The sequence below is a fragment of the Erinaceus europaeus genome, chromosome 13 (genome assembly GCF_950295315.1).
Source record: "Erinaceus europaeus chromosome 13, mEriEur2.1, whole genome shotgun sequence".
Classification (NCBI taxonomy): Eukaryota; Metazoa; Chordata; class Mammalia; order Eulipotyphla; family Erinaceidae; genus Erinaceus; species Erinaceus europaeus.
Window position 1 is genome coordinate 59,610,131 of NC_080174.1, and position 14,473 is coordinate 59,624,603.

At 44.4% G+C, this 14,473-nt stretch overlaps 1 protein-coding gene across 9 annotated transcripts in view; it reads left to right on the forward strand.

Moving 5' to 3' along the window:
- The window catches only part of MKNK1 (MAPK interacting serine/threonine kinase 1), a 56,088-nt gene extending 41,615 nt beyond the window's left edge, over positions 1 to 14,473 (forward strand). For 7 of the 9 annotated variants that reach the window (XM_060205984.1, XM_060205989.1, XM_060205990.1 and 4 more), the window contains 6 exons: positions 1,791 to 1,846; positions 6,064 to 6,159; positions 8,949 to 9,143; positions 9,790 to 9,954; positions 11,382 to 11,425; positions 13,495 to 14,473. In XM_060205984.1, coding sequence (XP_060061967.1) covers positions 1,791 to 1,846; positions 6,064 to 6,159; positions 8,949 to 9,143; positions 9,790 to 9,954; positions 11,382 to 11,425; positions 13,495 to 13,729 — 791 coding nt within the window. In that variant the 3' untranslated portion in view covers positions 13,730 to 14,473. Of the gene's footprint in view, positions 1 to 1,790; positions 1,847 to 6,063; positions 6,160 to 8,948; positions 9,144 to 9,789; positions 9,955 to 10,592; positions 10,762 to 11,381; positions 11,426 to 13,494 lie in introns of those variants that run through there. The other 2 variants (XM_060205992.1, XM_060205991.1) reach the window with 2 other exon arrangements.

Genomic DNA, 14,473 nt, shown 5'->3' on the forward strand with positions numbered 1-14,473 from the left:
TGGGGGCCTTGCTTGCACATGGGTGAAAATTCCTAGAAGGGGGTGCCTGTATTTTCCACAGCATGATAAATAGCTGTAGTTCTGTTTCTGAAAGCTGGGATGCATGTAGGTAACACCTGCCTGACAAAGATTTACAACTTCTCCCTGAGCTGCCTCTATAGATTGCAAAACTGGGTCATGCTTTGTACAAGATCCATACCTTGGAGGGGGCTAAAGGCGGTTTTATTTTTTATTTATTTATTTATTAATTTTTTACAAGAATGCACTAAAGGGAACAGGTTGGTGGTGTCTTAGGAGTTCTGAAGTGCTTGTTAACATCTAGCTGGCCAGCTGCCCATGTGACTAGAAGTTAGAGGGGATGAAAAACGATTTCTAGCTGAACTTGGCTGTTTTCTAAATAACTTCATGCTGGGAAGATGAATTGGGCAAGAATGGGTCAGCCCTGAAACAAGTTCCATACTTTTAAATACTGGACACACTACAGCTTAACCTCTGGGAAATGAACCAGAGCAGCTCGATAGCTGGTGTGCTCACAGAGGCAGGCCCATTATTACGGCATGGTTCTCAGTTCTCAGGCTGGGGGACGACTGGGCCATCGGCACCTATTTGGAGAGTAAGGCTCCATGTGTGGCTCGTGATCCTTCTGTGGGAGCACTTGCTGTAATGGAAAATATCTTTCACTTTTAGTGCGGCGAGCTGTAGCCCGACTCAATTTGTGCGGCCTGGGCTGAGTTGCTCTGGGTTCTCATTCAATTAGGTGACTGATGATGTTACTTAGCTGCTGGAGCTCAGGTTTTGCCTCTCTAGTGAAGTGCCTTTGGTAGACTGAGCCTGTGTCTCCTCTTCAGGAACCAGAGGCTGCCTGAGAAGTTGATCCTCGGGAGATTTCATAAAGCAGACACTACTTTTCTGGCTACTCAAATACCCTGTGTTGCTTTCTACTACTTCCAGGCAGTTGCTGTTTGGTTTTTGCTTGATCTCCCAGCCCTTCTGTCTCTGTGCTGTGCTTTCTGCAGGACAAACGGGAATGCAGCTAAGTTGGGTCTCTGTCCCTTTTTTCGTTTATAAGGTGGTTTCCTCTCAAGTTTCTTCTTGGTCAGGTCCTCAGCCATTAACACCTCGTAGGATAAGCTGCTGTCTGCAGTCTCCTTTGGGAGAGCTGATGAAAATGCAAGAGAGGAGTTTCATAAACAGCATTTTGGGCCAAAGCAGTACTTGCTGTGCTTCCATCAAGGCCGTCTTGGGCATACAGAGCAGATGAGAAGGGAATCAGACACACTTGGGGAGATTTGTTAGCTAACACTTGATCCTCTGCACATTCAGGGAGCCTCGCTGAAGGAATTTTTTTTTTTCCAGTTGGCCACACAAGAAGAAATGAGGTAGAGCAACCTCGGCCCCCTGAGATGTTCTTAAACAAGGCACTAATTATTTCTGCTTTGCTGTTCCAAGACTTGCCGTTTGCAGAGCTCTTTGCTCTGCATTAGCATACTAAGCTTTCCTTTTCTTGGTTGTCATTACAGTGCTGAAAGGTAGACTGGCTGGGATTCATTTAGTCCTTCTTATCCCTGCCAGACTTCCAAAGCTTCTGCCTCATAAGAACTTGCAGAATCAACTGTGCTTTTGGTTTGTGTCTCTGGTTACTTCTGCCTTCTGCAGCTCGTTGATTTTTTTAATGTACCATAATTGGGAATTAATCTGTGAACAACAGCATTTGGAAAAAATTAATTGTGTGTGGAATGTTTGATAATTATGTGCGTATGTTAACTATTTCTTTGCTCCTGTCATTTTAGGCATTGCTCACCGTGATCTGAAGCCAGAAAATATATTGTGTGAATCTCCAGAAAAGGTACTTAGAACCTGGTTTAAGTTCCAGTTTACACTGATTCTAGAAAGCCACCCTTGCTTTCAGTATCAATCCTTAGCAATTCTCTCAACATCAGTTATAACTTGAACTGATTATCATGGGCCTGTGAGATTGTTGTGGCTAATCTGTAATATTCCCACATTTGAAGTCGGACTAGTCCTTTCATTTCTTCTTTGTTCTTTAGTATCAGTGTAATTGACTTAAGCCTGCAAGCTTATTACATATATGAAATCTGCACAAAGTTTTCTAGTCCAGTGCACTACCTTTAGAGCAACTGATGTGAGTCATAAACAACTCAATCTTATATGAAATAAATATCTACCCAGAAGTGATGTTTACATTATAATACATATGCCAGACGGTGTCCACACTAGAAGTAATTAGGAAACAGGTTCTTGAAAAATGTTTCTCTTTTCAATTTCATTTCCAAAGGTACCCATTAAAAAGAAGCCATTTATACTTGATATTGGACAAATGCAACTTACATTAAACTTTACCTTACTCATTCTGCTAGTAAATGGAAATGTTTGAATTTCATCAGCATGCATGCATGAGTTTGACAGATTTTTTGCTTGTTAGCCTCTGGTGGTTTTAATGGTCCACATTTACAGCTCTCTCTCCCTCTCTCTCTCTGTCTATCTCTCTCTCTCTTTCTTTGTGTGTGTGTGTGTGTGTGTGTGTGTGCACATATGTCTTGGTCTGGATTAAGTAGTAAGTATAAATGAGGAATGGGTGTGAGTAAAACAGTGAGTCAACCTGCAATTTACAACTCTTGTGGGGATTAACACTCTATCCTTACTGTCCTGTGGCTTTCTATCAGTGATATTTATCAGTGATAGAATTTATCATTATTGTCATCACTGTGATTAGTAATGGTTACTGTAATTAGCATTGCTGAATACTTTTATTATACTAATGTGTGTATAGTTTCATGAAATGGATACTTTTATGATCTTCATTTTATAGGTGAGGAAGCTGAAGTTCAGATAGATTAAGCAACTTGCCCAAAATCACTTAGCTGAGAAGTAGTAAAGAATAGATTAAGGGAGCCAGGCTGTAGTGCAGCGGGTTAAGCGCACATGGTGCAAAGTGCAAGGACCAGAGTAAGGATCCTGGTTCAAGCCCCCAGCTCCCCACCTGCAGGGGAGTCACTTCACAGGCAGTGAAGCAGGTCTGCTGGTGTCTGTCTTTCTCTCTCCCTCTCTGTCTTCCCCTCCTCTCTCCATTTCTGTCTGTCCTGTCCAACAATGACATCAATAATAACTACAACAATAAAGCAACAAAGACAACAAAAGGAAATAAATAAATAAATAAATAAATAAATATAAAAAAAATTTTAAAAAAAGAATAGATTAAAACTGAGATAATTTAGTTTGATCCCAGCACATCACAGATGCTTTGAAATATTATATTGTATTGTTAACTAGTTTGCAACGTACTTTCTTTCTTTCTTTTTAACCAGGGCTTTGTGCCTGCATGATCCCACAGTTCCTAGTAGATTTCCTTTCTCTCCTTTAATTTTAGATAGAGAGGAAAAGAGAGAAGAGATTTAATATCCCTGCTTCCCAGTTCAAGAAGCTTCCTCTGGTGCCACGCTTGGTGCTTCTGTGTGGTACTAGGGTCTCAAACCCTGGTCCTTGCACAAGGTAAAGTGTGCACTCTGCTGGGTGAGCAGTCTTGCCACTCCTGCAATGTACTTTCTTGTCCTTTGTTTCATATGAGCTCCATGGCACAGGCTTGTTGCCACTTTTTACAATTGAAAAACTAAAATTAAAAAACTCAATACTAAATGATAGTATCAAAAAATAAAAATAAAAAAGATCGTCCAAAGAATGGAGAAATCACATATAAATCATGTATCTTGTATGACTATAGCATCGAAAATATATAAAGAACTTCTAAAACGACAATGGAAAGAAAAAAATAACAAAGGACTTAAACATTTCTCAAAGATGGTATAATCAGTAATCACATAAAAGGATACTTAATATTCTTAAACAGTAGGGAGATGCAATCAAAACCTCAGGGAAAGGAGCCGGGAGATAGCGCACCCAGTAGAGTGTGTCTTACCATATACAAGGCCCTGGATTCAAGCCACAGCACAGCATACAGCACCTGAACATTCTCATTCTCCCTTGCTTCTCCCTCCCTTGCACCTCTCTCTCTAAAACACCGCTTTGTGGTGGCTTTGCATATGCACAAGGCTCTAGTACTGTATAGACATGAACAAAAACCAATGAGGACCAGAAAAAAAACTCATTTAGATAATGTGCCCACTTTTTTTTTAAATTTATTTATTGAGGAATTAATGTTTTACATTCAGCAGTATTTACAATAGTTTGTACATGCATAACATCTCCCAGTTTTCCATAAAACAATACAACCCCAACTAAGTCTTCTGTCATCCTTTTTGGACTTGCATTCTCCCCCTCCCACCCACCCCAGAGTCTTTTACTTTGGGGCAACATGCCAATTCCAGTTCAGGTTCTACTTGTGTTTTCTCTTCTGATCTTGTTTTCAACTTCTGCCTGAGAGTGAGATCATCCCATATTCATCCTTCTGTTTCTGACTTATTTCACTTTACATGAATTTTTTTAAGGTCCATCCAAGATCAACTGAAAATGGTGAAGTCACCATTTTTTATAGCTGAGTAGTATATAATGTGCTCACTTTGTCATGTGTGCAACTTAGGGTCCTCCATCTCAGCCCCCACCACATTGGAGGAAGCTTTGGTATTATGGTGTTTCTCCTCCCACCCCCAAAAATGTCAGCCCAAAGCAGTGAAGCCTCACAACAGAAACGATCTTAAACTCCTATGTGCAGACACACATACACACAGATGCTACTTCATATCTACTGGGATAGCTATGATTTTAAAAAAATTTACAAGTGTTGATAAGGGTGTAGAACCCTTGTACATTGCTGGTGAGGGTATAAAATGGTGGAACCACCACGGTGGTTGTGGTTGGCAGTTTCTCAAAAAGTTAAACACAAAATTACCATACTGCTTAGCATACATACATATATACATATATATGGTCAGCTTGAGCATCTGTGTTTGCTGCAGTATTCACAAATAAACAAATCAAGTGTCCATCAGCAGATGAATGGATAAATAAAATGTAACATATGCACACAATGGAACACCACTTAGCCATGAAACAAAATGAAATTCTGATATATGCTATACATATATGAACCTAAGTGAAAAGACATACACAGAAGGACAGATATGTGATTTTACTTACATGAAATATTTGGAACAGAAAAAATTGTAAAAACAGAAAATAGATTGGATGTAAAGGGGACTAGGGAGGCGGGGAATGGGGACATTATTTAATGGATACTAAGTTTGAACAAAGGTGTGAATGTAATTAATATCAAATTGTATGCTTTAAAGTAGTTACAATGGTATGCTTTGTATCATATGTTTTGTAATAAAAGGAGAAAGTGAAGAAATAATATGAGTGAGAGAGGAGAGATGCAAAGAAAGAAAAAGAGCAGTTGAGAAATTTGTCCAGACTGAGCTGCAACTCAGAACCAACATTTTTCACTCACTCACTCTGCTGTATTTCACCTATCAGGTTGTTTTTAGATTTACATGCAAGTTGCCTTCCTGATTGTCTCCAGAAATGATTCATCCTATTTGTGGTCAGCACAGCATCCAGCTCTGGTGTGCTGGTGTGCTGTGTCGATGCCACCTTAGAATAACTAATCATCCCTGTTTGCCTGAGACTCAGGGAGTTCCTGGAATACAAGACTTTTAGTGCTTAAACTGACAAAGTTCCATACAAGTAACCTAGAACAAGTTGGTAACCAATTTGTGGCCAAGCCTTTTCATTTTTTTCATTTTTTTTTTTTAATATTTGTTTTTTCCCTTCGTTGCCCTTGTTGTTTTTTATTGTTGTAGTTATTATTGTTGTTGTTGTTGATGTCATTGTTGTTGGATAGGACAGAGACAAATGGAGAGAGGAGGGGAAGACAGAGAGGAGGAGAGAAAGATAGACATCTGCATACCTGCTTCACCGCCTGTGAAGCAACTCCCCTGCAGGTGGGGAATGGGGGGCTCAAACTGGGATCCTTATGCCATTCCTTGCGCTTTGCACCACATGCACTTAACCTGCTATGCTACCACTCAGCTCATACCTTTTCGTTTTTTTTTTCTATTTGTAAACTTTGCTTTTTGTTTTCCTTTTCAGGTGTCTCCAGTGAAAATCTGTGACTTTGACTTGGGCAGCGGAGTGAAACTGAACAACTCCTGCACCCCCATAACCACGCCAGAGCTGACAACACCAGTACGTGTGACTGAACCCACTGGGCTACCTCTTTTGAGGCTCTTACACATTTGGACACTATCTTGAACCCAAAATGCAAGAGTCCAGAACAAAGAGCTGAGGAAGGAAAACCCAGTGTGTCTATCTATATACCACTACCTGCTGTCTGAGTTACTTGATTTGCTGTGTTGGTAAAAACACCACCCACCCCAACCCCCAGCACTTTGTGGATAATGAAAGTGACATTAGAACTTTTTGTTTGAGGTGGGTCCTCTGCCAGTGTTGAGACAGACTCTACCTAAGAGAACAGAGTGAACCCCGACTTGACTTAGGTAAAGACAAACCCTCTTGCCAGACCAGCCCTTTTGTACATGAGCATACAGATGACTCTCAGTGTCCCAGTGCCTCTGCCAGAGTCATGGTGTATCCACCTTGAGATGGGGAATAGGGCGTTTGGTCTCTCCCTGGTAAGAACTGAGAGGTCCCCTGGACTGTGAATCATTTTGCTAAATTTCCCTCTTCTTTGATTTCACATTTCATGCCTAGATGCTGCTTCTAGGAGGAACTTCATTCTAAGACATCTCTTATACATACTTTATAGGCTAAAATTATGGTTCTTTTGAGCTCTGCAAGCTCCAGAAGTGAGTTTTCCCCTAATAATCTTTAAAACATATATTTAAATATTCTCATATTGTGTCTCATATTGAGCGAAATTATTAGGAATTTTTCTGCATTAGCTTCTATTACACTGAGCTACCTTGTTATCAAAGTCATTAACTCTAATTACCAATAACAAAGAAAATGTCCTTTCTCAAGTTCCCATCTTCCCATCTAATTAGTTATATGTGTTTGGGGTGGGGGGAGGTGGGAGTTACCTCATGGTGAACATAAAATAATGAAGAGAAGAGGAAAAAAGGAATTGGCAGTTTACTATGCAAGAATAAGAACAAGAGATTCTGTTTTGGGGGCTGGTTGGTGCACTCGGTTAAGTGCATATAGTACGAAACATAAGGACTCTTGAAAGGATCCCCATTCAAGCCCCCGGCTCCCCACCTGCAGGAGGGGTCGCTTCACAAGTGGTGAAGCAGCTTTGCAGATGTCTATCTTTCTCTCTTTCTATCTCCCCCTCCTCTCTGTTTCTCCCCATCCTATCCAAAAAATTGAAAAAAAATGACCACAGGAGCAATGGATTCATAGTGCAGGCACTGAGCCCCAGTGATAACCTGGAGGCAGAGAGAGAGAGAGATTCTGTTTTCTGACCCTAAGTCCACCACTGGTTCTTAAACAAGTTCCAGTCTAGTCCCTCTTTTTCCATCTGTAAATGGAAGGACCCAGGAAATCAGATTTATTCTAAGGACTTTCCTAGCTTTAATGGTCTCTTTAGCTTAGACTCATTTGCTCAGATCTAGCAAGGAATCATGGCAGAACTTCACTTTAAGAAGCCATTGCTTTCCCAGACCTCATCTGCTATATTCTTACCTTTAGGTTCCTGATTATTAAACTGTTTGTTCTGCTTTATATCTTAGTGCTTTTCAGCCACCAAGTTGCAGGTGCTACCATGATGCCAACCTGACTTCCCTGGGCCAATGACCTCACCATTGTGTCCTGGAACCCCACATCCCCAGAGCCCTGCCCCTCTAGGGAAAGATAGAAAATGGCTGGCAGTGTGGATCAATCTGTCAATGCCAGTGTCCAGTGGAGAAGCAATTACAGAAGCCAGACTTTCTACCTTCTGCACCCCATAACAATCTTGAGTCCATGCTCCCACAGGGATAAAGAATAAGAAAGCTTTCAATGGAGGGGATGGGATACAGAACTCTGATGGTGGGAATAGTGTGGAATTGTACCCCTCTTTTCCTACAGTCTTGTTAATCATTATTAAATCAATAAAAAATAAATAAAATTCTGAGAGAGGGGAGAGAGAGACCTGCAACATTGCTCCACCACTAGTCTTCCCTGCAGGTTGGGACTGGGGCTTGAACCGGGGTCCTTGTGTATTGTAATGTGTATTGTAATGTGCACCACTGCCTGTCCACAACTTTTTTCTTTTTTTTTTTTTAATTAGTGATTTAATGTTGATTTAAAATTTTTAAGAGTTTCTGTGTCTCCATCACCTCCATTGGAAACTGCAGTAGTTCTCCCAAAGTCACCGAAAATGGGCTGATTCTTTAACTATCTACCTATATCTATTTTCCCCCATTTTTTCAATGGTCCTGTGTCTACTTCCTTTCTAGGTCACCCCTACACCTATTACTAATTCCTAATGTCTCCTTTTTTTCCTTTTCTCACTAAGATAAGCAAAACCATGCCTGGTTTCCTCTGGTATTTTTCAGATTTTCTTCCCTTTCATTGATGCTATGAAAACAAGATTCCTGGTGACAAATGCTTCAGGTCCAGGTGGAATGAGGATACAGAGCCTCTGGTTTACTTCCTCTATCATTTACTTCTTTGGGACTTTGGGCCAGAATTTGTTTTGAAGTGTAGAAGGTGGAAGGTCTGGCTTCTGTAATTGCTTCTCCACTGAACATGGGCGTTAGCAGGTTGGCCCATACCCCCAGCCTGTTTCTATCTTTCCCAAGTGGGGTAGGGCTCTGGAGATGTAAGGTTCTAGGAAGTACTGGTGAGGGAAGTCAGGATGGAATCCTAGTATCATCTGGAACTTGGTGGCTGAAAGCCAGTAAGATTAGCTACAACTTTTTTTCTCTGCAACTCCGTCCTCTTGCCCACATCCCATCATACTCTGTTCTTTGCCATGTCCTTTCCTATGACTAAGCCTCTCTCCTCTGTCATTTTTTTCCTACCCAACCCAGTGTGGTTCTGCAGAATACATGGCCCCCGAAGTGGTGGAGGTCTTCAGGGATGAAGCCACCTTTTATGACAAGCGATGTGACCTGTGGAGCCTGGGTGTGGTCCTGTACATCATGCTGAGTGGATACCCCCCCTTCATAGGTCACTGTGGGACTGACTGTGGCTGGGACCGGGGCGAAGTCTGCAGAGTGTGCCAGGTGAGTGCAGTCCTGGGACCCGTTGCATAGGGCCTGCAAGGTGGAGAGGGAGAGTGGCAGTGTGAGATGCCAAACAGACCTGGGCTTAGGGATGGTTCTGAATAAGGAAGGGGTTTTGTAATACCACTTCCTTCTGTGGTCCCAAGGGCAGCAATAAGGTAGAGATAATCAGGCACTCTATCCAATAAGGAGTTCAAGGGAGGATTGTTAGAGAAAATCACACCTGAACTGAGTCTTAAAGGATGCAAAGACTTGGCAATCTGAAATAAGTGCCTGTGCACAGGAAGAAGCATGGGGGTATAAGATTGACATTAACAGGAGATGATACCCAAGATGCTGTTCTGAAGCCCATTCAGGGAGGGTAGAAGAACTTGGGCTTTGTTCACTAGTTGATATTCCCCTTGTGTCACCACCCAGTCCTCCAAGGAGCATGCTGTCACCACCCCGGCCCACCAAGAGCATGCTGTGAGATTGTGTGGCTCCAGAGAGGACAGAGTACTAGGAAAGGCTTCTGGTCAGAGGGATACCCCAGCCAGGAGCAATTTGTAGCTTCAGCTGAGATCCACTGGGTCCAGGCTGATGAGTGTCAGGTCCATCCTGCCTACCTCCTGGCAGTGTGGCCACACAAGGACTCTTCTTTACCTAGAACAAGCTGTTTGAGAGCATCCAGGAAGGAAAGTATGAATTTCCTGACAAGGACTGGGCACACATCTCCAGTGAGGCCAAAGATCTCATCTCCAAGCTGCTGCTTCGAGATGCCAAACAGAGACTGAGTGCCGCACAAGTTCTGCAGCACCCATGGGTGCAAGGGGTGAGTGAATCGGTGAAGGTGGGGTAGTCTTCCTCTTCAGGACAACAGCATGGCCAGGTGGAAGCTCTCATACCAGCGAGGATGCCCAGAAACCCAGGTGGCTAACCCCAAGGAGAAAGAGAGAGCAGCTGCCGTCCCTATAGGAGGAACTCCATTCCTAGCCTCAGACTGGATGCCCCCCCCACACACACACACACACACAGGTCACTGACTTGGCTCTAACCTGAGTCACAGTTTAAACCCCTGGCTGACCATTCTTCCTCTCAAATGGGCAGGCCCTAGGGAAATGGCATGTGTCTCTCATTATTGGCAGAGGCATATAGCCAAGGAAACAGCCCTGCATCAGTACGTGGGGCCTGTCATCCTATCCCTTTAGACACAGACACTAACAGAGAGTACGCAGCCTTGCTGACCTGCTTGCTGTGTAGCTATATTGTTTCTCTATGGCCCTGGGGGTCTGGGAATAGCTTGCCAAAAAGGCAAATGCTGATACTTTCCCCTAAATAAGACTCCAAGTTGTAGCATAATCCAAATGCACACACACACATATGGAGTATATAGTCATTTGTCTGTCAGTCTAGCTGGGTCTCATGCATGCATGAATCTACTGCTCAAGGCTTCTTTACTCATTCGGACAGAGACTGTGGGGGTGGTAGCACTGCACCAAAGCTTCCCGAATTGCCATACCACCTCCCACAAGGTGCCAAGGCTCAAACCTGGTTTGCACTCATGGCAGTGCAGACACCCTGCCAGGTGAGCTACCTTTCATGTAGCGAAGCATTTTTAAGCCATTCTCTTTGGTTAATGACAAGACCTAACTTCTGTCCCTCCAAGGGGTGTGCCAGACCTCCAGTGTTTACTGTGTCTTTTTAGTTGGTGAGACCTGAGCTGGCCTTGGTGGGCCTGCCAGTGGAAGGAAGCAGCCGGGGCCAGGCTCATGTCCAGGAGTCTCTGAGTGGCTAATACCCAGCCTCACAAGGGGAAAGAGAATTGCCAAGAACCTACCTGACACTGCCAACATTGTAATGAATAAGGCCCACTGGGGGCTGACTTGATGTTCTAGGAAAGTGAAGGAGACATAATATTATGACCAATGATTATCAAAAGTGCTAGAGGTCCCAAAGGACCAAGATCCTTTGAGGGAGATGGCAGGGAAGGCACTATGCTTCCCTGGGGACATGAGCCTCTAGCTCAGGATGAGTAGGATTTTGCCAGGCAAAGGGAAGGGCTCTCCATGCAAAGGCCACTGCATCAGGAACCTGGCTAGCCTTTCCTTAGAAGGACTGACCCTATAGGCAATCATGGTGGCTAAATCCCTGTGTCCGGCCAGGGCCTGTAGTAATTTACCTGCTTTATGCTGGCTTGGGTGGGGGCAACTCCTGGAGAGGGAGTCATGCTCACCCACACGTCTGTCCTTCCCATTCTAGCAAGCTCCAGAAAGGGGACTCCCCACGCCGCAAGTCCTCCAGAGGTAAATGCTCCCACCCCACCCAACTCCTTTCTTTGGCTTTGACTTTCTCTCAAGATCTCAGCTACATGGGCTAGAAGTGAGAGACAGGTCATCCATCCTTATGCTTAAATGTCTCTGCCTTTTGAAGGTGCCCCCTGCCCTGCTTTCTCCCTACTTCTGGTCAACTTTCTCTCTTCCCTCTGCAGCCCACCTACCCCTCACCCTGCCCCCCATCCCTTCTCTTCTTCTCTCCTTGATGTTGTTTGCAGGAAAAAAAAATTCAGTTTGCTCGTCCATGTGATTCTTAACTAGACATCACCATTTACAGCTCAAAGAGATTTAGCTGCGGGAAGTCACAGGTTTCCTGCTGCCTTTAGTTGGAGAGAGTAGCAGAATCAGGCCCACTATGGCAGTGAAACCAGTTATCAGATACACTTATAGAGAAACAGTAATGAGGGGCCAGGCAGTGGCCCACCTGGTTAAGTGCTCACATTATAGTGCACAAGGCCACAGATTCAAGCCCCTGGTCCCCACTTGCAGGGAGAAAACTTCAAGAAGAGTGAAGCAGGGCTGCAGGTATCTCTCTATCTCCCCTTCCCCTCTCAAATTCTCTCTGTCTCTATCCAATAATAAATAAATATTTAAAAAAAAATAATTAGGGCCGGGTGGTAGTGCAGTGGGTTAAATGCACACCACAAGGACCGGAGTAAGGATCCCAGTTGGATTCCCTGGCTCCCCACCTGCAGGGGGGTCACTTCACAAGCAGTGAAGCAGGTCTGCAGGTGTCTAACTTTCTCTCCCCCCTTCTGTTTTCCCCTCCTCTCGATTTATCTCTGTCCTATCTAATAACAACAAAAGCAAGGGCAACAAAATGGAGAAAATGGCTTCCAGGAGCAGTGGATTCCTAGTGCAGGCACCAAGCCTCAGCGATAACCCTGGAGGCAGAAAGAAAAAAAAGAGAGAGAAAAACAGTAATGACACCCTGAATAGTGAATGTTTACCATATGCAACACATGTTGCTAAGGGCTTTATATACATTATTACCATATATATCTTTTACAATAAATTTAAAAGAATGGTATTTCTGTTACTCCCATTTATTTATTTTTTTATATTTATTTGCTGGATAGAAATAGAAATTGAGAGGGAAGGGGGTGATAGAGAAAGAGAGAGACAGACACCTGCAACACTGCTTCACCACTTGTGAAGCTTTTCCCCTGCAGGTGGGAGCCAGGGGCTCGGACCAGGGTCCTTGCACACTGTAACATGTGTGCTCAACCATGTGCGCCACCACCTGGCCCCAAGCTGTTACTCTATTTTATAGACAAGAAAACTGAGGAATAGATAGAGCAAGTTAACTTAGGTTCACCTTGTGGCCTTGGTAGTTGGTCTCAGATCTATTTGCCTGTAGTGCTTCTTGATATAAGACCTTGTCCATAATGTACATTGCTCTGAAGCCAAACGGCTGAGGCTAAAGTATTGTGGGATTCCTTGGAAGCTTTACTGTTACCAACTGCATGGCCAATTTCTAGGCGTTACACAGGAAGTCTTAACACCTTTGTAGTCTCAGTTTATTTGAACCAGACTACTACTCCCCAGCTTGGATCCTACCTGAGTCACTAGATCTGCACCTAGATGTCTTGAGGCCCCAACCCTCAGATCCTTCTTAGAGATTTATTCAGCAGTTCCAAAGTGCCTCTTATATGCCAGTCCTGAGCTGGGCTCTGGGGACAGGCATAATTAAAGGCACATCCTAGCTCTTAGAACTTCCTCTCTGACTGGAGAAAGGGACATGCTTGGAAAGTTTGATGTGCTCTGGTTCTTCCTCTTGTAGAGCCATGTGTATAGCTGTGAGGGTTCAGAATAGAAGGGACATTTGTCCTGGCTCTCAAGTCCAGGGACTGTGCTCAAGAATGAAAGTCATCTCAGCCCTATCTAAATCAGGTTCCAAACACAGGTTAAGCTGGTGCTGGAGAGAGCAGCCTATGCCTACTCAGCCAGATCTTAGTGGAGTGTGACGCACAGCCATCGGGAGCTGGTCTCAGCAACCCCACTGAGTCTGGACTCTTTTCTGTTCCCTACCTCTGCAGAAATAGCAGCACACTGGACCTGACGCTCTTTGCCGCTGAGGCCATCGCCCTTAACCGCCAGCTGTCTCAGCATGAGGAGAATGAACTTGCAGAGGAGCCAGAGACACTGGCTGAGGGTCTCTGTTCTGTGAAGCTGTCCCCTCCCTCTAAGTCACGCCTGGCCCGCCGGAGGGCCCTGACCCAGGCAGGACGCAATGGAGACAAGGCACCGAGTCAGATACCTACAGCACTCTGACCCAGCCATACCTTCCAGGTCCTGGATCCCTACAAGCTTTGCCCCTCTGGAAAACCATGCTGCCAAAATTTGCCAAACAGGCAAAGGGGACCTCCACCTAGGCCTTTTCATACACAGAGGTTCTGAGGTTCCCACCAAACCCCCCCCACCCCCCCACCCCCCCACACACACACACTTCCCCAGAGTCTGCAGGGAAAAAATGCATTTTCCAAAGGGGTTGTCTTTGAGAAAGAAAGCAGTCACTTGTCACTTTGCATAATTGCCTCCGGCAGGGACATCTCTTTACTGGGCTCCTGCCCACCTGCTCGCCTGCCTGCAGATCTGGGATCCAGGCTGTACTCACACCAGCCAGCGAAGTGTGGTGGCTGGGGCTATAGTCTTCAGGGAGCCAGATTGAGAAGCATCAGCTGGCAGAGGCCTCTTCCCTCTTAGCAGTGTCTCACCAACACACTCTCTCTCTTTCTCTCTCTCTCTCTCCCTGTCCCTCCCTCCCTCCCTCCCTCCCTCCTCGTCTCTCCACCTTCCTCTGTCCTCTGGATGTCCTCCCCCTTGGCGGAACAAAGCCATCCCCTCAATTCAGAAGAGGGCAGGGAGTCTTCTGCATTCTGGAAGCCAGATCAGTCTTCCAGTCTGTAGCACAGAGAAGCACATAATCTTTCTTTGCCATGCCCGAAACATGTCCCTCATTTATCATCCGTTTTCATGTTTGGGATTGCTACTAAAGCCAGTATTATTATTTCTTTT